General features: G+C 35.1%; 1 protein-coding gene across 2 annotated transcripts in view; it reads right to left on the bottom strand.

The window, feature by feature from the left end:
* Positions 1–305: 305 nt before the first annotated feature.
* Positions 306–25,290, bottom strand: part of CDH18 (cadherin 18) — a 157,730-nt gene continuing 132,745 nt past the window's right edge. The window contains exons 8-11 of one of the 2 annotated variants that reach the window (XM_059851799.1): positions 18,813–18,934; positions 12,157–12,274; positions 2,169–2,420; positions 306–966 (exon numbers count right to left, since the gene is read on the bottom strand). In XM_059851799.1, coding sequence (XP_059707782.1) covers positions 464–966; positions 2,169–2,420; positions 12,157–12,274; positions 18,813–18,934 — 995 coding nt within the window. In that variant the 3' untranslated portion in view covers positions 306–463. The remainder of the gene's footprint in view (positions 967–2,168; positions 2,421–12,156; positions 12,275–18,812; positions 18,935–25,290) is intronic. The other variant, XM_059851890.1, reaches the window with a different exon arrangement.

Here is a 25,290-nt window from a genome sequence, read left to right as displayed (position 1 = left end):
AAACCTCATTGTCTTCCTCATGTTGGGATACAAGGCCTAGAGCACAGCTAGAAATGCAACATCACAACTATCTGCAAGAGATTTGATCCTCTTTTAGCTCTCTTCTCAAACAGACATGACCATAAACTCACTGCAGCTTGGAGCTGTTACGCATATTGCAATAAAAATGTCATTTCTTGGCTTTACTTTAGGTATTGTTGCAGATAAAGTACTGGACACTTTAATGAGCAATCAAAAAAAAAAAAAAAAATACACAAGGGACAATAGATTCTTTTTTCTGTATTTTCCAAAATTTGACTTTCTTTCAGTTGGAGAACCCAGTTTCAAATATGAAAAGGGCACTTGTTCTACAGTAACTGCATACAACTTACTCAGTTCCAAGTACTGTATTCACTTTTTTTTGTTACCATTGTTTCGTTATCTGTCCAGTTGTTTAGGAACTTCTCTGTTCTGGGAATTACAACTAAGTTGTTCTTTCTGGTTCTATTTCCCCATAGAGTTCAGCTAGCTTCTTGAACTCAGGTCCCCAGTCTCCAAGGTAATTATAATCCTGGTCAGAGTGTGTTGTTGCTGAATCCAGAGAGCTGATAGAGCCAGCTTCTGATCTATGACCCTCGTAGGCATATGTCTGCAGGGAGTCATATGGGGGCACACTGGGGTCCAGATCAGCCTCTGCCAGTCTTTGATTAAGGAACTCCTGAACATCTATACTGTCAAGGCTCGAGGAGGGGTGATGCCTGGACAGAGGCTTCACTTCAGGCCGAACATCCCTCCGGTATTTTAGCTCTTCAGCAGCAGATGGATTTCGCAGTGCTGTGATGTCAAATGCTTCTGTGTCTTCCTCTCCACCTCCCTCATCATCATATGTCACAACGTTCTCCCGGACATCTTCTTCTGAAATTATCAAAGGCTCCTTCTTGCTACGTCTTAGGGTGATGAAAAGGATCACAATTGCTAAAGAGAAAACTGCAGATATTAGAGTAGGTTTAAAGTTTACATCTGAGTATGTTACAGAAATAGTAGACACTAAGTCAAAAATACAGAGGTGTAATATTTTCAGACTGGTATTTTCCGTACTGGTATTCGGGATCATCTGCTACTTAGTTTATTAGGGATCTCATAAAGGAGATAAATGGAGATAACATTCTTTCAGGTAAATGAAAAATGAGTAACTAAAGTTGGCATTTTTCAGAAGCAAAATCCAGGGCTTTCAGTACTTCATTAAAACCAATGTTTAGCATATAAATGAAATTATTATGTAAAACATTTTTTCTTATGAATATTCAATTTTGTGTAATAAAATAAAAAATTACGAGATAAGTGTAAAACTATATATTTTAAAACAGCCTTCTGACAAGAAAATACTGAAGCAAACTGTAAAGAAAGTAGGTCTTAGAAAATGTAGTCTTGGGGGAAAAAGGCCTCAAAATATCCTCTCAGTTACACTGCAATTGATATTATTTTTTCCCATCTCTGAAAGAATGCAGAAAATCACATGAGTAGCACAGATTCATGTATGCAGCAAGTTGAGTCTCTGACGGGAAAAAAAAAAAAAAAACCAAAAACAACCACAATATTAACTAATGGGTAACATTGGAACTGGCCTGGAAAAGTAAAAAAAAACTAGAAAGAGTCAAGAGGAAATGCACTTGCAATGGCAATAATCTTATGAGTCTGCTTATAGTCTCCTATGTCCCTTATCCCTCTGGATCATGTTGTGAATTGCTATCAGTTTATTCCACAAAGGTAATTAAGAAATGTCCTTTGTAGAGTGCTAATGATGCTTCTCACAGTATAATGCATTTCAAAAAGCTTTGCCCATCTATTTTCTATAATTTTTCACAGTATTCAAGACATGGTATTAGATTCGTCTCTTTTTGAAATCTTTCCAAATTATGGAAAAAAAAGATCTCCAGTGCTAATTACTTGAAAACCTCTGAAAAAAATTTCTACTGGATTCCAGATAATCAAAAATGTACTTTAAAGGCACTTTTCTCCTATTAAATCTAGCTAAACCTTTACCGTCTAATCACCCCCATGAGTTTCTAATTGCCTCCTACTACCAGGCAACCGCTGCTTCAAAAGCATACCGTATTGAAACCTTGTGCCCTGCCAGGTTCCAAGAGGCACTGGAGGGACAGCATTACTTAGTATTGCAAATGGCTCACCAAGAAGGATGACAATGCAGAGCAGGATCGCAATTAAAGCTCCTGTGCTCAAGCCAGCCGAGGAGAGGAAAGCTTCAGCATGGCAAGTTCTCACTCGTCCATCTCTCTCACAGGCACAAACCCGGATGGTGAGGGTGCTGCTGCTGCTGAGAGGGGGCACGCCGCCATCAGAAATCAAAACTGGGAGGTAATAGATATCTTGAGTGGTTCGACTGTATCTCCTTCGTCTTGTCAGAATACTGGCTGTATTATCTGCAATATCAAAATAAGAATAACATTTCAGTGAAGTAAAAAATGAAAAAAAAAAAGTTATTAACTGTTTGTTTCCCATGAAATGGAAGCATGGGGCTTCCAAAAACTAGCAAGCCCTAATCTATGAAAATGCACAATCTAGAACTAAGATTTGCCTGGAAGCCTTTCTGGTCAATAGAAGAAAAACGGGAGGAGTTGGAAAGTAACTAACAAAATATAAATAAGAGTATTTAAAATTCTTCTTTTTTTGTTGGAATCAAGTGAACTTTGACAAACATTTTGGGCCCAATTTGCCAGTCTTTTCATTCTATGTTGTGCTGTTGGTAGCATATGAACCTTTGTCAAATTGATCACCTGGAATCATGAGGATAACTATTGTGGAATTTTTGCACAACACAAAATCCAAAATCCTCGTGACTCTCAGTAGAATATTAAAACTCCTTTAGTAAAAACTAAAATAATACTTTCATGTTTTAGTATTTATTAAAGATTTTAAAGGTTTAGTGAGCTTTCAGTAAACATCTGAAAGGACAGTGACCAAAGACATGAGCTTTCAAGAGGTCTGGAGGAAGAGGGGAGGCAAAGGAAGGGCAAAAGAGTTGATATTGCATGTTCTAAACTATTAGAGTTTACAGATAAAAAAGAGAGGTGGAAATAGTGACATGAGACATTTTCACCCTTCTGTTACTTATGGTTCCATTTGTCATGGACAGATAAGGAAAACCTCATGCTTATTACATACACATTGCAAGAGCATTTGTAGGCACTAAGGAGAGTAGGAAGTTGCCATATATATCCTTCAAGTCCATGAAATTAGGAGGCATAAAGAGCATGCAGGGGAAGAAATGCTGCAACAATATACAGTTACAGCCAACATTCATATGTGTAAAATTTATTTTCAGTTTTTTGCCACCACTATTTAATTACTAGCCTCTGAAAAAAAGTCCAAGATAAATTAAAAAAAAAATTGGAAACAGTGAAAATTTGAAGCACAAGCAGTTATGGAGAGTGAGAGAGATGACAACTGATAAATGCAAAGAGGCTTTGGAAGAAAAAAGCTTTCTTCTTGTATAGCTTGTCACATGGTTTCCAAATTGTGAGGTTATGAGATTGGAGTATTTTAGCAAACAATAGAAGGGTGATAAGTACTGAATACATCTGCCAGGTTTATCTTCTTATTACAAACAAGCAAACAAGAAAATTTCTTATTTTTCCTTATCACTGTAGTTACACTATTTAATGGCTTTATCATAATCTATAGATACATGAAATCCATGTCACTCTGTGAAAATCTAGTGCAACAGTACAGCCAGCATTGCATATACTTGGACTGCAGCAGCCCATTGGACTGCTGCACACACATTTGAGTAAAAGAGTTAAGTTTTTTGTTTAAATTGGATACAAGATCTGATTCAGGTGGTTACTCTTCATGCTATACTTTCTGTCAAGATCTGTGCAAAATTTTAAAACATTCATTTTATCCCACTTTTGCCAACATTTTATTTTGCATGGCATCTGACAGTGATATTTAGAAAAACTGGAAATATCATCCCACATCAGCATAATACCACAATATATTTGGTAATGGGTTTCACACAAGAAATAGGTATATGAGCTGGGAAGTGATACAATTGCTGATAAGCCAAGAACTCAGCACTGAAGTTTTTTAGCTTTACTTCTGTACATAAGTAGCACCCACAACACGCATCCACACTCCCCTCCATTTTCAAAGTATTGAATATCCAGCATGGTGAGTTTGTTATAAATTCATTAAGTGTTCTTTTCACTTGGAGTGGGTGCAATATAAGGTATTTATTTACTTATTTGCTGTAGGTCTTGGAGTCCAGCTTCTACTTGTTTACATTATGTTTTGACACCACTCACTTATTATACTGTTATATATACTGTTATATATACTGTTATATATATATATGTGTGTGTGTGTGTGTGTATGTGTGTATAAACTGTTATACTATATTAATTAAAGTTACAGAACCTTACTGAAATCAGAATGAGGTGATGAAGTAATTATTTAATCTGAAAAATTGTGACAGAACATAAGAACATAATGTTGTGGAAGACTATAAAATGTCCATAATATAACATACTTTGCAAAGTTATTTGTTACATATATATCCTGCCCCCAAAATATTTTGCATTTTGTTTTTTTCTTGGCCAACTAGAACTCTCACATAACACCCAAGAACAGTCACTGTTATTAAGATACACCAACAACCCTTCTCAGGCAATATGGACAAGAGTGCACTGGGTTTTTTTCCTGCCTCAACATTATTCCAACAGTCTGCAGATCCTTAAGCATTCCCAAATAGCCTCATGCAGGCACCATGACACACTGTGGCATGTAAATTCCTTTTCCAATATGATAACAGTATGCTGTTGAGCTGCAATGCAACTTTCACATTATTTTGTAAATTCAAAAGAGAAAAACCCTCTGATAATGAGGTCTGGGGTCCGTTGGGTTCTACACAGTCAAGAGGAGGTGCATGGCTGAGTGCTGTGCTTGCTGCCTGTGACTTAAATTTTAAAAAGAGTGAATGATCCAGTGCACAGCTCCAGTAGCAGTGATGAAAATGATCGCTGACAGCAAAAGCATCAGAGACTGAGCATAATGAAGAAAAACTGAGGACTCCTGATCAGGGATCTTGCAGTAATTTTAGCACAGAGACTATTGGCAGAGATGTAAAGGAAAGAACATTGAGATGTGAGAATGTATGCTACAAGGGTAAATGTGGACAGATGGGAGGAAAATTGTGAGGAAAAAGATATTAAAGCTAAGAGAAAAAAGAAAAGAAAAGAAAAAAAATGAAGAAATGGGAAAATTATGCAATTCAATGCTACAGTGAAAAAATGTGAAAAAAGCTATAATTAAACCTCACTTCTCTGGGAGGAAGGCCTTGTCAAACAAAGAATTGTTATTTTTATACTGTAAAGAATAAATACAAATTTTTTTTAAAAAAGACTTTTTTTCTTTCAGTGTTGGATTTTTTCATTCAATATTAAATTGTTTTTCTTCTACTATTAGCATTATACAAATAAATATAAGATCCAATGAAATATCGGTATAAGCCACAATTAAGGAAAAAGGGAACCAGTTCAAAATTTTTAATTTCAAAGAATTGCCATGATGAATTTTTATTTTTTGTAGTCTCTCAGATAGTAAGTAGACTTCTGTAGAAACAGATGTTACATGACATACCCAGAAGTTTCTGTAATAACATACCCAGTGATAAACATTCTCAAAGAAACCGTGTAAAGTTTTTCCTTTGATGAAATGTCACAAATTTTAACACAAATAAAAACTATGATCTTTGAGACACAGGCTTGGAAATTGTCTGTTCCCAATTTCATCAGAGGTGTTATTTCTCATTATTTCTCTATCACAGATTTAAATATGGTAACTTAGTGCATTATGTTTACATATAAGTAAAATACTGGAAAGTATCTGAACTGTCACATACTATTTTTTTCTCATTAAATTTCTTAGAACATTTTACAAAGAAGATATCTAACATTTTTTCAAAAAAGGAAATCTTGTCTGATTTTCCAAAGGTCACTGAGAATCAAGCATAGCAGAATATTATCAAAGTCAATCGTATTGCCATAACTCAGAAATTACATCTCTGGTTCTCTAGTCAGAGCTCCATTCTTGAGGACAATCACATGCAAAAATTTGCCAGCAAAATGAATGGAGAAAAAAAAAGTTTATTGCAGCCAAACTGCAATATTGAAACTGAAATATTGACTGTGTCCTGAAAACCATCCAGCATTCTGGTGTTCTGAGCTTCCAAATTTTAATTGCTTTTGTTCCTTGTCAGAAACCATTATAGGAATGTGTTGAGAGAAGAGCTAGAAAGACAGTAACTTTAAAGAGCTTTGCACAGAAGAAAAAAATCTCTCCATCTGTAAAAGCTATAGGAAGCCAAGTATAGAGTCTGACACTGATGACCTAGAAAAGAGTTTATTGAAAAGGGGAAAAAAGTTATATCAACAGCAGGAGCTTGAAAGGGAGCCAGGGGGTTATGCAGTGAGAAATTTCTTTGGTATCTGAAAAAAGATACAGCAAATAGTCAGGGAAGGCAAGAGCATAATAGCAATAGGATGAGGAGTACTACAGATCTCATTCTTCTGGACCTGGAAGGAAAGACTTTTTTATATCAATAGATTTAAATGGTGAACTTCACCCCTGAGGAGTGTGATAAGAACCAGGACTCACTGGAGATTACAGGACTGACTGCTAAGGAAAATTAACAACACCCCCATAAAGAAAAATATTTTTCTGCTACCTTGTGTTATACTTTGCTCCATTTAATGATCTAAACTTTCAAATGACCTAAACTTACTCCTGTTTGGGCTGCTCTTTGCAAATATGCCAGCTAGAAGTTAAGCTTTATCCTAAGCGAGTTTGAGATTATCCATGGGAAATGCTGGATGGCTCTAACACAGCAACTCTTCACACTCTGAAGATGTCATGGTTTACTAATCCAGGCTGCACACTGTATACAAGGCTGTTATCACAGTCTTTTTTCCATCATCTCTGCCTTTTTACATTGAGCTTCTAAGCTAAATAAGGAAATGAGGGCATAGGAAAACCAAGGAAACAGAGATACAATGGTAAGGCCATGGAAGCTGACGGCTGGAGCGCATTGGAGGATGCTCATTTATTATTCACAATTTGAGAATTCCTTTGACACGTTACACATTAAAAGCAGAGACAAGAGAAATGGAGGTAAAAGGAAAAAAAAAAAGTAAAATCCTATTTATATCTTAAGGCAGGTTTCAATTTTCAGTTCTGCTTGTGTCAGCAGTACAACTACTATAAATTTTCTAAGAAGTCATAAACTAATTAAAACCAAACAAGATATATTGGAATGATTTGCATTTCTTACATTTCTAAAGTTGGAGCTGGTAATTTGTTTATGTGAACTACATGATAGGCATTTCTGTTTCATTTCTTTATTGATAACTCTTGTAAATATTTTTTCTCTTTTGCTGTCTTCAAAGCCATTGCCAATGGGCAAGAAGCTATTATAAGTTTCTAGTTCAGTGGGTAGCAAAAACGAAAAGTAACAAAGAACTCATTTTTTGCCTGAAATATAGTTATTTGCTTATATTTGGTTTTTGAATCACCAACAAGTTGCAGTCCAGAAAAGAAATGCAGAAACTCTACACTATGCACTAAAATAACTTTATGATAAATCTTAGAGCTAAATTTTTTTAAATAAAAAAAATTTCAAAGATGTTCAGAGGCCTGAAGAGGGAAAATGTCTTCCCTCTACAGTAGCTGCTCGTGGTGTTCTAATATAATCATGGTAGAATTTCTTTTTAACTTCCATATGTTGTTTCTGTGATAATACTCAGACATTCAATCCATTTACAGTAACAGTACTTGTGGACTGTACTTACAGTCACCATGTGTGATGCTAACTTTGCACTTTCTCAGATATCATTTCTCTCCAGTTTCAACTTGTCTTCTTTTCAGGATGATATTTTACAGAAGGTCAGCAGTAATTCACAGTATCACATAACCAGAACAAGCACGACTCTGTGATATAATTGAAAGCTGGAACTATGAGGGCGTCTTCCTCTTGTGATGGGTTTGCAAAGTGGGGGCTTCAATCCAATAATTTTAAAAGCCACTTTGGGTGATCTAGAACAACTAAGTCATGGTCTGATATCTGGCACACTCATTTGCAACTTGCAAGACTCTGAAGTTAATTCACAGACACATTGTCCAATATGGTAGGAAATAAGAAGGGCAGAGTGATAAAGAGAAGATTCTGTAAGAAATTCACACTGGGATGGGATCAATTACTCTCTGGAGGCTGTTCTCTTTCTAAATAACAGCAATGATGAGTAAAATGGATCTTTTTTTTTTTTTTTACTGTTTTTTGATTTGTGACACAGGGAAAGAGGTTAATATATATCACAGGCATGGGTGGATGAATACATTAAAAACTTTATTTTATACAGATGCCATTGAACTCATCATGCTCTAAATTTTACAGAAAAACACATCTCCACTTCTGTGGGTGTTAATGGATCTTCTGACATAAAATTAAGAAAATGGAATCTCCAGAATTATAGTATCAGAAAAAATGGCATACCTTTTTTCCAATTCCAGAAAATTCTCCATCACTGGGCAATAATCAAAGGGCCAGATCTTTGAGATAAGTGGGCAGAGGGGAAAAATAAATTGCAAATGCTTTTGTGATATGAAACCTTTGTCCTGAAGAAATAAAAGAAGAGGAAAACAAATGCTAAGCATTGTCTAGGGAGGTGTTCTTCATTGAAAGTAAGCTAAACTTAGTCTCCTATCAGAAGTCAGCAATCTCAACTTATTGAAGTAAGAGAATGCACAGATCTCACTGGCAGTGTTGGGTGAATGCTTTATCTGCATAAACCCTTCTTGTTTAGGAAATTTACAGTACCACTGAGCATCCACGGAAAGCTGCATATCTCGTGATTAAAAAATAGCACCAGCAAAGTAGTGCTTTACAGTGCAGAAATTTCTTAAATGCTCTGAGTGAACTGTTCTCTGAGGGGTCAACATTTTTTTATCTCTTGAAAAATATTATATAAGTTCTGAAAGAGAAGTGACTCCATATATTAATGCTTGGAAATATGATAATAATGACACATTCAGATGCATTTTCCATCAAACAAAAAAAAAAAGGCAAATATATCCACAGTTCCTTAGGCATCTGGAAAAATATTATTATTTTTAGGATAAGAAAAAAAATACAATTCTAGAATTCATAGAAATGGATCTATTGGAAAGAACTTCTGTTTTCCTTATTCTGATTTCCAAACAGAAGGTGGTTTTAGCCCCATACAGTTATGGGAAGTTTTTAATGGGATATGTAAAAGTAGATATTTCTTATTATGCAAAAAGTATAAGTTTGTAATATTAGAAAAAGGATTACAAAATTATCTATGACAATATCCTAAAAAAGAAAGTGAGGAGAACACAGACAAGAATTAAATGAGTTATGTAGATTCTGATTTACAATATAAAAAAACAGCAGGAAAAGTACTTGGCTTCTCAGGTTTTAAAAGAAATTGTAACAATTTTGTAGGCAAATTAAATTGTAAACAAACCTGTTTTCATTAAAAGAACTTCATAAGTACAATTCTCAAACAAAAAAGAAAGGCTTCTCTGGGTTTGCTCTCTAAGGCTGCAGAAAATTATTACAACTTAATGCAATTTCTTAGTATAACAAAGAAAATCTATTCCAACTCTTGTTCTGCCTTGCTTACATGAGTATAGATACTGCATCATTTTATTGTCTGTCCTCTTGTTCATACTTGTAAGATTTTACTCTCTCTGAACAGTAAAGTATGCAATAAAACTTAAGAAGCAACAAAGAATCTCATGTACCTTAAGAATACAGTAGAGAAAACTTATCATATTCTGTATTTTCTTTTTTTTTTTCTTTCAAATGAAGATTGTAGCACAAATAGGGAACAGAAGTGGATCCAAGGAACTCTTAATTTTTTTGGATGCTATATTTTGTATAGCCCTGTGACTCTGTCCTGACCTATATTTCCCTGAGGGTTTTAAGCTCTGCATTATGAGGGTGAATATTCCACAAATAGAGATTGGACATTGTGGAGATTTTCATTTAGAAAATGCGCAAGTTCAGGCCCAACAGGTAAAAGTTGAACTGGTCAAATGATCAATTAGAGGCACTGAAGCTTTAATACCTATTAAGTTTGCTGAAGCTATAGAAGATTATTGAGCTGAATCATACCCACGCTGGGATTGTATATTGCTGCAGTCTATACAGGTAGATAGGAACAAACTACAAAATCTTATGCTTGTACAAGTCCTAGATTTCAGTCCAAGTGTATAGATATAAGCATAAATATTTTAAGATCTAGTGCACTGCTGTGGAGTATACTGATAATAAATGAAGAAGGGTGCATTCATGCAAAAGTGTATTCAGGGTCCAAGAACAAAACTGTTGTTTTGGATTATGAAAACAAAGGGGAAAAAATGTCTATTATGATATTTTTATGAAATGGAACCCTTTTCCTGAAGAAACAAAAGGAGAGGATGATTGAATTAGAAGGCGACTGCAGGAGAAATATAGTTTTGTAGAGACAGATACAGCTACTATTAACTACCATTTTCTATGTGAAATTAAGAATTTGGGTTTTATCATTCTAAAAAACATTATAAAAAAACCTCTTAAGGCAAGTTTTGTAGTTTTTTTTCTTTAAAAAACATAATAAACAAACAAATAAAACCCTCCCAAAATACCAGCCTTTATACAATTTGGAAATCCAGAGCAGCTGTCTTCTGTTCAGAGCACACTGATTATTTTCAATGCCTGATGCTTGAAAACAGGAGTTTTCAAAAGTGCAAACTTGTTACAGACATAAGAAAAGCCCTTCCTGCCCACCTTCTTTCTGTTATTTCCTATAATAGAATGCAACAGAAAATCTGTTTCTAAATCGAAGTAGATGAGAAATGTACCCCTCCTTCATTTGAGGAACAGCAGTCTGGCTTTTTCTATAATGTTCCATCACAATCTGAGTGGGATTGATATATTAATCTGGGAAAATGCTGGTGTCTCACTTAGGGATAAGTTTTAATATATTATTTAGCCCTTTAATATTTATGATATTTATTAATATTGATATATATATATCTCTTTTAGAACTTGAATATGAAATCAATTTATATATTCCAAATAAACAGCATGATTCTTTTTCTTCTGTAAATATAATTAAACATTGGAACAAATTATTTAGGAAGAATATGCAATCTCCTTCCCTGACTGATTTTACAAACAGATAAAAAAGTCTGTAAAGAATTGTTTCAATATCACTGTATGTACCAAATGTAACTATGATGGAGCTAATGCATTACAGAGCATTAGTGATCTGTAAGATCTCAGAATGTATTCCACAGGAGTACTAGAAATACACGACTGTAAAACAAAGCAAATCCCATACACTTTCACATAGGTGTGCAAAGAAAGCCCCACAATACACATACACAAAATCTCAGGAGGAAAATTAAGACAAACATTTAAAGTTTACTCTTATTTTCATCAGGTTGCAAAGTGGAGACCACAAGATAATATTTGATCAAGAGCAAAGCTGATTTAGATTTGGGTTTTGGTGGTTACACAGTTTTTCACTCAAGAAATGTTCAGAAATACTTTTTTGGGAGACTCTGAGGGCTGTTTTCTGTCTGGGACTACCTGCTACGAATTTCTGATTGCAATGTTTAGGAACAATTTCTTAGGAATGGTATGAAGAGATGGACTACAATCCAGGAACCACAGAAGGATCTGCTCTTGATGTCATATCTGTAAAAGTAAGTATGAATTCCAATTTTTATGCCCCTTAATTTTGTTTCTCCTTTAAGCAATAATCGGCAATAACCTTGACAGTATTCAATCAGTGCTATTTACCTAAAAGTAGAAAAAATTTACATACTTTTCATTAATCCATTTTTCAAATAAATTCCTGAAAGTATGAAGCATAAATATAGAAAAGTAGAATATAAATACAAAATGCAATATATTATTATTCATAGTTTCCAATATATTGTGTACACATCTCCTTGATATCTAACAGCTCAGTGATGACATATTACAGTATTCCGTTTCTGTCAGGAAATGCATGGAAATTGTTGTGTTCATTTGAGACAGCCCAGACAAAACAGAAGCCCATTTCTTTGAGATTTATGTATTTGATTTACCTTCATTGTTCCTTAGAGTAAAGTTGGGGTTCAAAGAAAGCCCTTCATCAAGAGAAAAATGGAATCTTGCACCATTCGCAGAGTTATCTTTGTCAGTAGCAGTGATAGTCTGAATTACCTGAAATAAAAATTAACAGTGAATGTGTTGAAATTTGAACTTGACCCATATAGTGCCTGACTTTAGCAGGATGCTCAAGTTTACCTTATTTTAATTTTCTACTTGACTGCTGCTGAATTCAACAGATGAAATGACTGGGTCATTAACTCGACTTCTCTAGCAGGAAATATTTTAGGAATCACACTTCAGAGCCAGGTAGAAGCATCTAAAGGATCTATAAATTCTGATGTTTTGATATGGTCAGGACCTGGTGTAGAGATTATCACCATCTGCATTGTATACTGCTGACTTCCTGAATTACAGTTTTAGCTAAATGTCTGTTTTTATGGAGCCAAAATACAGGCTGAACCGGGATGGTCTGTGTGAAGTGTCATCTGCCTGCTGTCCCAATAATTGAATGTTCTTCGATATTGGTAAAGAAAAATAATTAACTAAAGCATTTCTGCAAACCATGTCTCTGCTAAAAATTTCCTGTTAAGAATCAGTTTTTAATTGTAAGAGAACAGAACAGGAAGAACAGAAGCCACTCCTGGCTTTAGTTTAGTTTGCCCAAAAGCAACAGAACTGGATGTAGCCAGAACCATGACCGAGAGAGGTATTTTTGAAAGGTAGGACCTTTGCCTTCAAAAGCCCTGGTGGTTTTTTAAATTTACTTTCAAGTAAAATTGATCTAAGCTCTTGGAATGTGGGACCAAACAGTATTTCTACCTCTGCTTTCATTTTCATGCTGGGTCTTGAAACTCAAGTACTAAAGTGGAATCCAATAAAAGTTGTTCCTGTGATATAGGCAGTGAAGCCCACACAGACTGCTGCACAGAGCTCATAGATATCCTGAGGGAAACATAAAAGTGGGGAGGGAAAGTTCTCTTTTCATAAGAATTTTTCTGTTCAGTGTTCAGCTATAGTCTGTCTGGACTGAACCTGAAACATGCACAGCACAGACTCCAGTGGCTTGGTCTGTTTTAAAACTGAAAGACACCACAGAGATCTCTACCTCCATTCACATAAGAGAAGCAAAAGAAATTTATTTTTTTATTTTTTAAACTGTGTTCTGGGTTGGGCTGGGGCAGAGTCAATTTTCTTCACAGTAGCTGGTATCAGGTTGTGGTTTTAATTTGTGCAGGAAAAAGTGTTGATAACACAGAGATGTTTCTGTCATTGCAGGGCTTGCACAGCAGGGCTTGCACAGCGTCAAAGTCTTTGCTGTCTTGTACTGCCTCACCAGCATGGGAGTGGGGTTGCAGGAAAAGTTGTGAGGGGGCACAGCCAGGAAAGTTGGCTCCAACGGAACAAATGGATTTTCCATACCATGTGATGTCATGCTGACTTATAAAGCTGAGGGAAGAAGAAGGAAGGAGGGGACATTTGGAGTGATGTTGTTTGTCATCCAAAGTCAGCCTTGCTACACATGATGTTGCTCTGCTTTTCCAGAGATGGCTGAACACCTGCCTGCCCATGGGAAGTGGTGATTTCCTTGCTTTTCTTTGTTTGCATGTGCAGCTTTGGCTACATCCATTACTCTGTCTTTATCTCAACCCACAAGCTCTCTCACTTTCACTTTCCTGATTCTGTTCCCCATCCCACTGGTGGGGGAGTGAGCGAGTGGCTGTGTGGGGATGAGTTTTCAGCTGGGGTTAAACCATGACAACTCAATAGGGTATAGTGCTTATTCCATTTGCTATATAGAATAAAGTACATTGCATTGACTATACCCATCTGAGACAATTAACAGCACTTAGGATGGTTGCCAATAATATTTTACTAGTTTGTCATAATACTCTTTGCTGAAGTGGAGTAGAGTAAGATCAATCTGAAAAAAATCTGAAATATCTATAATCATGCATATGACTTTTACCTAAGTCATGGCAATACTCTTTGTTGGCAAAAGCTAATTTTTCACTACTGAATTTTGCAAAGGTGGCACAACTGTTAGTGAAACTACCATGTAAAACCAGAGAGATAGGACTTTCTTAGCTATATATATATATAGTTCATAATGTTGAAATTATATTTGGCACAGCGTGACAAAAATAGAGGTGACGGAACACGATGTGCAAAATAATTTATTTCTGTTATTATTCAAATACTAGAAATGTAATTAAATGCCATACACATCTGTAAAAACTTCAGGCAAGACCATAAGAAAAACATATTATTTTATTAAATATTTTTTGTAAATCTCCAGTGTTGTTTCTCAGTAAAATATAAGTCAATTTTCCATGCAGCTTCAGCTTTTATTTGACAGCATGGTGGATTAATTTTCATCCTGTTGCCCTATGCTACATAAAACATTCAGTGACATTTTACAGAATGCTGCTTCAAGACCATGCCATTCTGCAACAAAAATACCTTTGATCAAGGACTCAGTGACACATGACTTGTGCAAAAATTATGTGGTTTTAAGACTAACTTTATAATTCAAAATATACTGTCTATATTCCCTGATTTCACACATGTAAATTCAAGTATTCCCTGAATTCATGAAAGTATGTAAAAAGTATCCACATGGTATAAAGTTACCATCACCACATGGTATAAAAGTTATGCTTTTTCTCATTGAAAATAAATATTTTTTGTTTACTAGTATAGGTCAAAACATTTTTAGAGACCTGTTTTTAAACAAGAAGTTCACACATTTTCAGAAAATGTTTCCAAGGCATTCATTCATCAGTGAGAAACAAAAGTACACATTATCTTGACACCCAAATGTACTATTAACCCATTTCTAATTAATTGACCAGTTACTTAATAGCCTATTAACAGACCTTAACAAGTACCATGCCAAGCCTGATTAAAATAAAAGACATAATCTCAGCTTCAGTAAAGCCCAGCTGACAACACTGATAGGATGAAACTGAAGGGTCATGATTTTTTTTAAAGGCAAGACATGATGAGAATTTCAAGAACTGAAGAGGACTAATTGAAGAAGACAGAGAGCAGGTGTTAAATTCCACTCAGAATCATTTTAGGATTGAATCAATAAGCAAGCAAATATACACAAGACAAGCACATAGCAGAGGCTTTCCTTGCCAACTAACATTGATTTCCTTTTTAGAAGATGGCAAAATATCATTTTCCTACATTGGCTAAATTTCACAGTCATTCACAAAATCAGTATATGTCAAGAAGTCAGTATTCTCCAAGTCTGAGTGTCATCTAAGATCAAATCACAGCTACTTTGTCTACTTTAATATATAATATCAACCAAGCTTCACTTGGAATCTGTTGCAGATACTTAGTCTATCTTCTCAACTATATGATTACTAAGTGACTAAAGCTGTCACTTCAGCCTGGAAATGATTGTCTTCTCATAAATATTTTCTTTTTGATATGACTTAGGTTTGGTCATTCAGACTTAAGGCTTTAGCATTAAAAAAGCTTTATTTTTTTTTTTCCAAAAAATAGAGCAGTGGAGGAAAAAAGCAGGAGACAGGCTCTGAGATTAGATTATACTGTAAATTCACTCCATAAAAAGTTCTTCTGAAAATAAGCAAGCAAACACAAAAGAGTCTTTCAATGACTATCTAGAGGTTAGTTTATCTCATACAAGAAAATTTCAAAATAGATGTGCTGAGGAAAGAAATAGTGAATCTTACAGGAACATGTAATAGTGAATCTTACAGGAACAGTACAACATGGAAGCCCAAGTCAAGCAGATGTCCCCAGCAGTACCAGATTTGTTATTTAGGCATAAATCTTATGAAACATTCTCACAGGATGATTGATAACTCAAAGTTATACTGACTTTTCACTGATTTAGAACCACCCAGCTCAGAACACTTTATAGCATATGGAACACTTGTCTTTTTCTACAATCAGTCTATTTGCCTCTTCCTAATATTTGTTGAACATCATCTTATTTTTGTTTTTTTTTTTTTCTTAGACTAGATTGTGGCATCTGAGCAAGACACTTACTTTTGTGTTTTGTTTTGGCTTCTGTTTAGAGTTACAATTTTTCTGAAACCTTGTTGTGAAATGCAAATAAAAAATATTTAATTACGCATATGTAAAGGAGCACTGTTAGCTGAAGAACGCAACATCAAGATGGTCCAGCCTTTGGTACTATACTACAGCTTGTAGGGTCCCTCATAGCAGCACTGATCTCAGGTGTTAAACTGCAGTGTGGCCGAGGTCAGGAGTCGTTCCAATATGCAACAATAGCTCAGGGAAAAGTACAAGGCTGGCTCAAACAGTGAGCAAGGGCTATTGTATCCCTTTACGATCTTGCCCATAAATTATCATTTGAGAAACTACTATTGGAGAATTAAAACTTTGCTACAATACATTAGCTACTTACCAGCACTAACACCCCCAGCTGCCCCAGCAAAGAACATTTCTGAGATAGCTTCAGATTTGCATGATTTACCTTATTTTTGGTTATGAGTTTAACATTAATTGTTCAAAAATATATTTTTAAAATATCAGGAGAAGTTGAATCAGTTGCAACTAATGCTTAAAAGAGATATTTTTTCCTACATTAGTTTTTTTACGAGTTCTAATTATTCTATATTTGCATTTATTTGAGGTTCTCAGAACATTATTTTTAATTTAATAAGCATTTAATAAGACATATTCAAATGACAGACAGACCTACTTGGGTTTTCCAGTGTCTCAGTAAGAGCACTGAAGAACACTAGGCAATCATTAGATAAGAGGGAAGGTTCTTGCACACATAATTGCTCTAAAGACAGGAAATAGGATCTCTTCTGTAAATTGTGTATTACACAAGGAGAGAAAGCCACAGTGATTTCCTGCTTATACTGGGCCACTTGTTGATCAGTGATCAATAATAAACGTATTTTTATAAAGAGCATGATTATCAGCCCACCAAATCTACTCATGATATTGAATTGTTCAAAGAAGAAAAGCGCTGACAACAGACCTTGCAATACTCAGTAGCCAGGTAGTACAAAGACAGAGAAAATTCATTATACATAGACATGAAGTCTTCACACATATGATGGTGATCTCTGGTCTGACTGCTACCTTTAAAGATATTGGTGTTATGGCAGGCATAGTTTTGTGCATTCCATGCTTACTACTGGTTAAAAAGCAAAGTCATTCTTAGAAATTGCTATCAAAGTACTAAAGATCAAAGCAGAGGTTATCATATACTATGAAGAATGAAATATTATAAGAATTTTAAACCACTGCATACCCGCAACTTGAATCTTGATTCTATCTCAAGGTGAGTAGAGAGGAATTGGAGAAAGTTTAAAGGAGGAAAAGATTTATGATCAAAAGTCTGGAAGGGCTTTAACACCAATTGCCCCAGTTAAGTAGGACTGAGTCAGTCTGGACAAGAGACAGCTAAGGGACAACGTGCTAGAGATTTATGCATGTCACAGCAATAATAAAGAGAGATCAACTGCACTCCCTCTTTCTTTCCCAAGAGAAGTGGTAAATATTGAATGAAGACAGTATGGAAATATTAAAAAAAAAAAAAGTTATGTCTCATTGAAGCATGCAATTAAACTCCAAAATTCTAGGTGCATGAGGTGGCAGATACCAAAAATTTATCTTTTCTTGAAGGAAAGGATTTACCATCATATGAGATGGTTATTAAAGGATTATTAAAAAATACACAAACCACATTTAGATCAGGAAATGACCTGCAAATGATCTGATACCAGGGAAGAAATTGTGGTAAGTATCATACACACTTGTTCTTTTCTTATATTGTGTTTTAGGTGCCAATTTTTGGCTTCTGGTGGAGTGAAGATAGCTTTGATCAGGCTGCAGTCAGATGATGTATAGCATTTCTATAGTCTCAGCTTTAAAACCAGAAATATGTCACTATGCATTTGTGTACACTCTTTTTAAGGATTTGATGAAAATAATGTTATTACTAGCAATATATTCCTGAGGAAAGATATGAGATCATAGTTGAAACACACAACCTGTGGAATAATGCAGAACAAGCACAGTGCTGTGTGTAAAACTCAGGCTATGCAGAAAAGGAAAAGCACTTTCAAAACTGTCAAATCCTGGGTTGCAATGGCGTGCATCAATCAGAGGAGCAGTGGCTGGAGTATGATTCAGCTATTCAGCTGCAGTTCTGGCCCTTCCCATCCTCATCGTTGTGAGAAACCCATTCAATGTCTTTTGTGTAACAATCCTTTATAGGCAAGGGCAACCAAGAAGCAAAGAGTGAGGATGGGAGCCATGCTCCCCAGCCACTTCAGTGAGCTGCGTTTGAAACATTGCTACTGTGTGGCACTTGGATGAGAGACTTTAAATCTGCTGTATTCACTTTGTTCAGGATAGTGGCTTGTCAAATTCTATCCCTTATCTGACAGGATTAAAGTTTAACCTGTCTTTACAGAAGATAGCTTGAGTATTTTTTTTTTTTTCAGCAACAAGAGATATTGAACAAATGCCAAAATTTTCTCCCTTTTGCCTCATACAATTAAAATTTCAATCAAGATGCTAAAGTGAAATCAGAAAAAGTTATGACATGTTTCACACTTCTGACATATGTGACATTAACAAAGCAATTGTTCTTTATCTCTGGAAGAAATATAGCTGTGAGAGTTACCTGACCAGGCTTTGTATTTTCACAGACGACTACATCATAATCTCTGGCAAGCTCAGGAGGATTGTCATTGACATCCAGGATTCTAACACCAACTGGAACATGGCTCACTAGCTCAGGATTGTCTGCAAAACACACAGGATGGTATTAAGCCTTTTAAAATACTCATTATTGCATGTCATCCTCGATTTAAAAGTGGTTTCTTAACACAAAAACTAGATAAACCTGGGGATGTAGCTACAGAAATTTAGGTAACAACATAATAACATGTTTGCTGTTCTTCATTACCTGTTTTGAAAAAATAGCAATTAAAATGAGTGGGAAGTATGGCATGAGTCTTAAGTCACTTAAATCAAATATAAGCTACTCTGAAAATGAAGTGGGAGGAAGCTGCTGGACTTATACTGTCACACTGTATGATAAAAAATGGTCAATTTCTTGGTAATGAATGTTAAACTGTCATCACAGGGTTGAATTAAATCTAGTGCAAAAAATATTAAAACATTTTTCTTTTTCACAGTTCCTCAAAGGCTTTAGAAAGTAAAATGCAAATATAATTAAAAAAAACCCCACATATACATATATAAACTTTCCCCAAGACTGAGTTTTGGTTTCTCACAAGTTACTATGGCATTTTACCCAGTTGTTAGTAAGTGTGGCTTAAGCAAAAGAAAAGAAAGAAAATTTAGCAGAAGTGAGCCTGTTTTTTTCACCAAGAAAACAATATTTAAGTACCAGTGCCTGAGGCTATTATCTGTACTTTCATGACAGCTCACCCTCAGAAAGATTACACCCTCAAAAAAGCACAATAAATAGAATCCTTTCAACAAGAATACACTTTCCATGTGAAAATGGGAAAAAACAAAACACCCCTACAATTTCTTTCAGTCTGTAATACCCTTGTTCTTACTCCTGAGTACTAAGGGGATTTTATTTTGTTGAAAGAATTATGTATTTAAACTTTTTATGATTATCTAATACATGCCTTCTGGAATCCGTAGAAGTATCAATCAGTTAGATGACAAACTTCATCTTACATTCACCAGCTAAATGCCCCTATCAGTAGAAGACAGTAAAGTCAATCTTTCAAATGGAATAAAATGGAAGAATGGAGTATTATAGATTGACATTTTAAAAGTTCATATATGTGTTCATGAGAAGGAAAAAAAAACAAATAAAACCCGAGAAACATTAGTAGTCCAAGCTTCATTCATTGGTGAAACTTCATTCACCATGGTTATTTTGATCTTAGTTAATCCTTGCCATGTTTCTGTTAAAAATGGTCATTCATAAAGTGCCTAATATTTATCACACCTTTAATGAGCTCTGCTCAGAATACCGGAAAGCATTGACTAGACACATACTTGGCTTTAAAACCACCAGTGATGTAGGCTGCAAGTGAAGAAATATTTGACAATGTTGAAGTTTTTTTGACAAATGGAGAGATTTCTCTTTTCCTTTTCTCACATGGTATACTAGCCAAAGGATCTAGGTCTTAGAAGTTCCCTCAGATTTTTCACATTCTCTTTTTAACTAACACGTGTATGTTCACGCAATTACTTTATTGCTTTTGAAACTTAATAGAAAGATAAAAAAGTCAACAGAAGACTTAACTAACAGGAATGCTATTCCCAATTACCATTAACATTAGAAGTTAGAAGAACATGCTCAGAAGACATTTATAGGCTTGCAAATGCCATTATCATGCTGAATTTTTCCTCTACTATTTTTTTCAGCTTTACCCCAAATCTATCAAAATCTTTGCAAGAGGTGAACTAAGAGACAAACTGGACTATGTCCACTGTTTTTATGCAAGAATGAGGCTGTCTATTGCCATCTAAAAAACACCTTTAGTAGAAAAATTTGAGGGAAGTTTAAATGCTAAGGATATATAAGTGAGGGAAGAAGTACACTTGGCTGTCCACTAAGTTTTTGGAAGAAGGGAGACATTTATCTATCTTTGCTGTTTTTCTGAAGGAAGCAATCTTCTCTCCAGGAGAACATTTGCAGTATGAGTAGCAATACAAAAAAATGTTTGTTCCTTTCCTGGAGGTAGGTCAAAAGGTTGTGCAGAACAGCACAGGCAGTATAGATTTAACATTTCTTACTGCTCACTTAAATGTAGCTTACAACTTATTTAGGCAACGTCCTCTGTTAATCCAATCAGACAACGAAATTTAAAAAATCCTGCAATTACAATTACAGAATATTATATCTATGGCTCAAAGAAACTTCTGTTTTGAGGCTTTGTTGGGAGGTTCTTGAACATATTTTGTGAGATATGTGAACAAGAAAGTGGTATACATGAAAGGAAGGACACAATACACACAGAGAGTACATAAAGCTTAATAAGGAGCTGGAAAGCAGAGATTGCTGTGAAGGGTTAAAGATTAATAAATTAATTTTTTACAAGATTCATAAACTATAAATAAGAATTTGAACATTTTAATACTACAGAAAACCTGGAAGAGTCTTAGCAAGAAGGCAGCAGAAGTTGTGATTATCAGATGATCATAGGATCACTGAAAAATCTTAGTTGAAAGGGACTGGAAGTGACTGGTCCAATTTCCAGCTCAAAGCAAGGCCATCTTCAAAGATATCAGAGGGCATAAAACATCCAAGAGGATGCAGAAGAAAGCAGAGAGAGCACAGAGTAGTGGGTACCACAGATAACAGACTGCTCTGTAGGCCGGGCATATAGTTACTGGGGAAGAAAATAATCAAAGTTTTTAGTCCAGCGCATGACAAAAAGAGTTAAATACTTTTGCTTTAGTACAGTGCTGCAGACCTCTTTGCCCCACCTTGAATGTGTCCTCTTGTATGCCTGTCACTACTACCCAGAGCAATCTTACTCAGTCAGTTAGATTTGCAGTAGTTTTGCAGAGATATTTTATGGAGAATCCGAAAGTTTACCTTTATTTCTTTTGCAGCTGTTTTACAGTAGGAAGAATTTATAAATACCTCATCAGTTTGAAAGAGCTCTTTATGCACAAGGTAATATTAGGAACTCTCTGGAAGCCAGTACCTCATGGAATCACTGACATTTGCAGGCAAATTTCCATACTGAAAGGATACTCACTACAAAATGCTAATGGTGCAGTAGTAACACCACTTATCAAAACATTCTTGAACAGTGTGAATACAACCTAAATTTGCATGCAAGGCAACAGAACAATTTATAATGGGGGAAGAGAATGAGAAGGAATTGAAGGAAATACATTTATTTTCTTTTTCTTTTTTAAATTTTGATTTTGAGAATCAACACATACTCCAGTCTTTTTCAAGAATAAAATTCACCTGCAATCTCCAAACCAATCTAATAACTGGCACTTTTAATAGTACATTTTTCTTAATAAGACAAATTTCTTGCAGCAGTATGGCAGATTTCCAGTTTTAAGATAATCATTGCTGACATACATTTCAGGCCTGTGCATCACAAAATATTCTGTATCCTATTAGCATTATGCCTCAAGAGTATATTTTTCGAAATGAATGCTCTCTGTTTTAAGGGGCAACTGAAGCAGAAACACTGCTCTGATTCACCTATGCTAGGGACTTACTTTCTTATGCCCAAGACTTTTCCCAGAATAAATAGTTCTTCTTCCAGAATACTAAACATCTGTAAAGTAAATTAATTTCATTATCCAGATCCTGATATTCAGAGCTTCCATTTGCAAGTCCACTCTAAATATATAGAAGACCCAATTAACAGCCAAAGCCTTTTGAAGCCTTGAATCTTCTCTTCTATTAGTTTCTGTGGGCTTTTAAATCCCTATTTAGGAAGAAAGACTTTTAATGCAGTTACTGATGTCTGAGAGTTTCTTTTCACACTAACAAAATTCCCATAGATTTCATTAAAAAATTCTACATGAATTACTTTCAGAATAGAAGTCCTGACATCAACAATCTTTTGTGGGTTTGTTTATATGCTTTTTTATTGTTTTGTTTTCTTGGTTTTTAATTCTTTTTTTTTTTGGTAAGTTAGCTAACTGTAGACTGGTTCATAGTGTTTACTATATAAGCCCATTTGACATCTTTTCAAGACCTTACAATGCAAACCAATACTTAGGAAATTCAGCTAGCTTTCTATACCATTACTTCTTAAAGAGAAGTACAAAAGTCTCATCACATTCCACTAATAAAGATTAGTTTTAACGCATTAGAAGAATAAACATAGATCTAGGAAGGATAAAATATATTGCCAGAAAAAAGCCTAAGTGATGGAAAAATGTCTAACATGCAAGCGACAGTGGCAATATCAACAAAATACTGGGTTTAATTCAGGATGATGCATATGTGATTAACTAAATTTTCTGGCAAGGAGAAAATTATGGAGAATCTAAGAATAAGTTTAATGTTCCAGTCTTCATTTTAAGGAAGTGGGTACTTCTAAATAATGCAACCTGAAGATGGATAGCAAATGCTTTTCTTTTTTTTCTTGTAGCAAATTTTAACTTTTTGCTGATAAATATAAAGCTAAAGGCACTGCTCACTTCTCTTGTATCACAGTAGTAGTGATAGCAGCAGCAACGACAGAAGCAATAGTAATAATCATAGCACTGCAGTAGACCAAAAACATTTGGAGTTTTCAAACTGGAAACCTTCTATTGCTGTAATTCAAACAAAATTCTCACAAACTATGTTGGTGTTGCCTGATTAGAACAGGGCACCGCACAGCATACTGGTTCTGTGGCCAGAAATGTCCATTTTGACATTTCTGTCACAAAGTTTCAAAAGGGAAGTAAATGCCATATGATTCCAAATTCTATCCCTTCTCTAGAGCCCCACCTTGGTAGCTAAGAAGAGCCTTGCCCCACCCAACTTTCAGATGATAATGCAGGAATATCTTCATCGTTGCTTTTCCCAAAGAAACAGGAGAAGAAAATCCAGCATGCCTAGAAGCCAATGACTAAGCAAATATAAACAGGGAACAAGCATAATTCCTTGAGCAGGCTGAAGAACTAATTGCTTTTCAACAACTGTTAGATTTTTTTTAAATAGCTTTTTTGTAGGCTTTCTGTATTGCACTGGTAAGCACATTCAAAAGAACAGCAGATGCTGCTACAACCACATGATTTTTGAAAACTCCCAGAAACTGTTATTCAACTGCTTCTCTGGGCAGCTTGTTCCAGTGCCTGGCCACTCTGTCAATGAAAAAAACTTTTCCTAATATCAAGATGGAATCTTCTCTGGTACAATTTACCATTTCTCTTGTCCTCTCACTTGTTACTTGGTAGAAGCAGTCAACCCCCACCTTGCTGGAACCTCCTCTCAGGCAGTGGTAGAGAGCAATAGCATTTTCCCCAAGCGGCCTTTTCTCCTGGCCAAATTGTTGGATCCAATGATCCTAGAAGTCTTTTCCACCCTTGATGATTTTATGATGGTATAAGTTCATATTGCTGTGATGCATTAGTAGGCAGCTTGCCAAGCTTGAGAGTAAACTGTGCATCATTGGTAAGTTTGGACCAGGTACCAGTACTGTGTCCAGCTCTCACCAGTAAAAAAGTAGCAGATAGTAGTGACAACTGGTGTAGTGACAATTGGTCATTGTCACTACACCATGACCAATACAGTCTCAAAACCCTGTAGTTTTGTTTTAAAAATCTACTTTAACCTCTTTCAAATTTAGGGAAATACTTTTGTGGACGATTCTACTTTCTGGGGAAAAAAAAAAATGTTACCAATACCAAAACTCATTCTGAAACTAAACTAGAAGGCAGAATGAAGGTTAGGTCAAAGATAAAGAATGAATGTGATTTTTTTTTTGCCTTGGTGAAGTAAGGGTTTATGGTATAAAATTTATTTCTGTTTCTGTATTGTACCTATAGAGATAGTCATATATATTAAAAAACAACACAAAACACAGTATTTCCCTCTAATAAAAGTAAAAAAAAAAAAAAAAGTGAATTTAATTCTTTAAGTCCATTCTCTACTGCTACAAAAATTATCAGTTTTGAAAAAAAAAAAAAAAAACTGACACCAAAAATCACTACGAGGACATTTTCTATTTATTGCAAGAAAAACTTCATTTCAAATTAAAACGGAGGGAGGAATCTAGCGACTCACTGTTATTAAACAATCATCCTGCTGTCTACCAGATACAAATGGTTAGGAGTTTATAAAACTGCAATAGCATTTTGTTCTGATTTAGATTATTTTCTTAAAGATATTGCGAAGGAAACATTTTCTAAAAGCTGATTTTTTGACACAAGCTATTAGAGTCATTCTTGGTTATGTGGAAAAACTAAAAATGAGAAAATAAATTTACATAAATTCTTGTTCTTTTTTTTTTTTAGTGTTGTATGCCAGGAAGGTATTTCTCCAAAGAATTATTTCCTTCAGGCAATGCATATGTTTCTTTCATGTGTTTCAAAACAAACAAAAAACAGTTGTGTATTTTTGTCTTTTGATTTCACTTTTTGTAAAATAAATCATCTTGCCTCATAATAGTATTAACAGAACTACAATGTATACTTTTTAT

Source organism: Haemorhous mexicanus, chromosome 1, assembly GCF_027477595.1.
Source record: "Haemorhous mexicanus isolate bHaeMex1 chromosome 1, bHaeMex1.pri, whole genome shotgun sequence".
Classification (NCBI taxonomy): Eukaryota; Metazoa; Chordata; class Aves; order Passeriformes; family Fringillidae; genus Haemorhous; species Haemorhous mexicanus.
The sequence above is the reverse complement of the archived record's forward strand: the minus strand, read 5'-3'. Positions and strand labels throughout refer to the sequence as shown.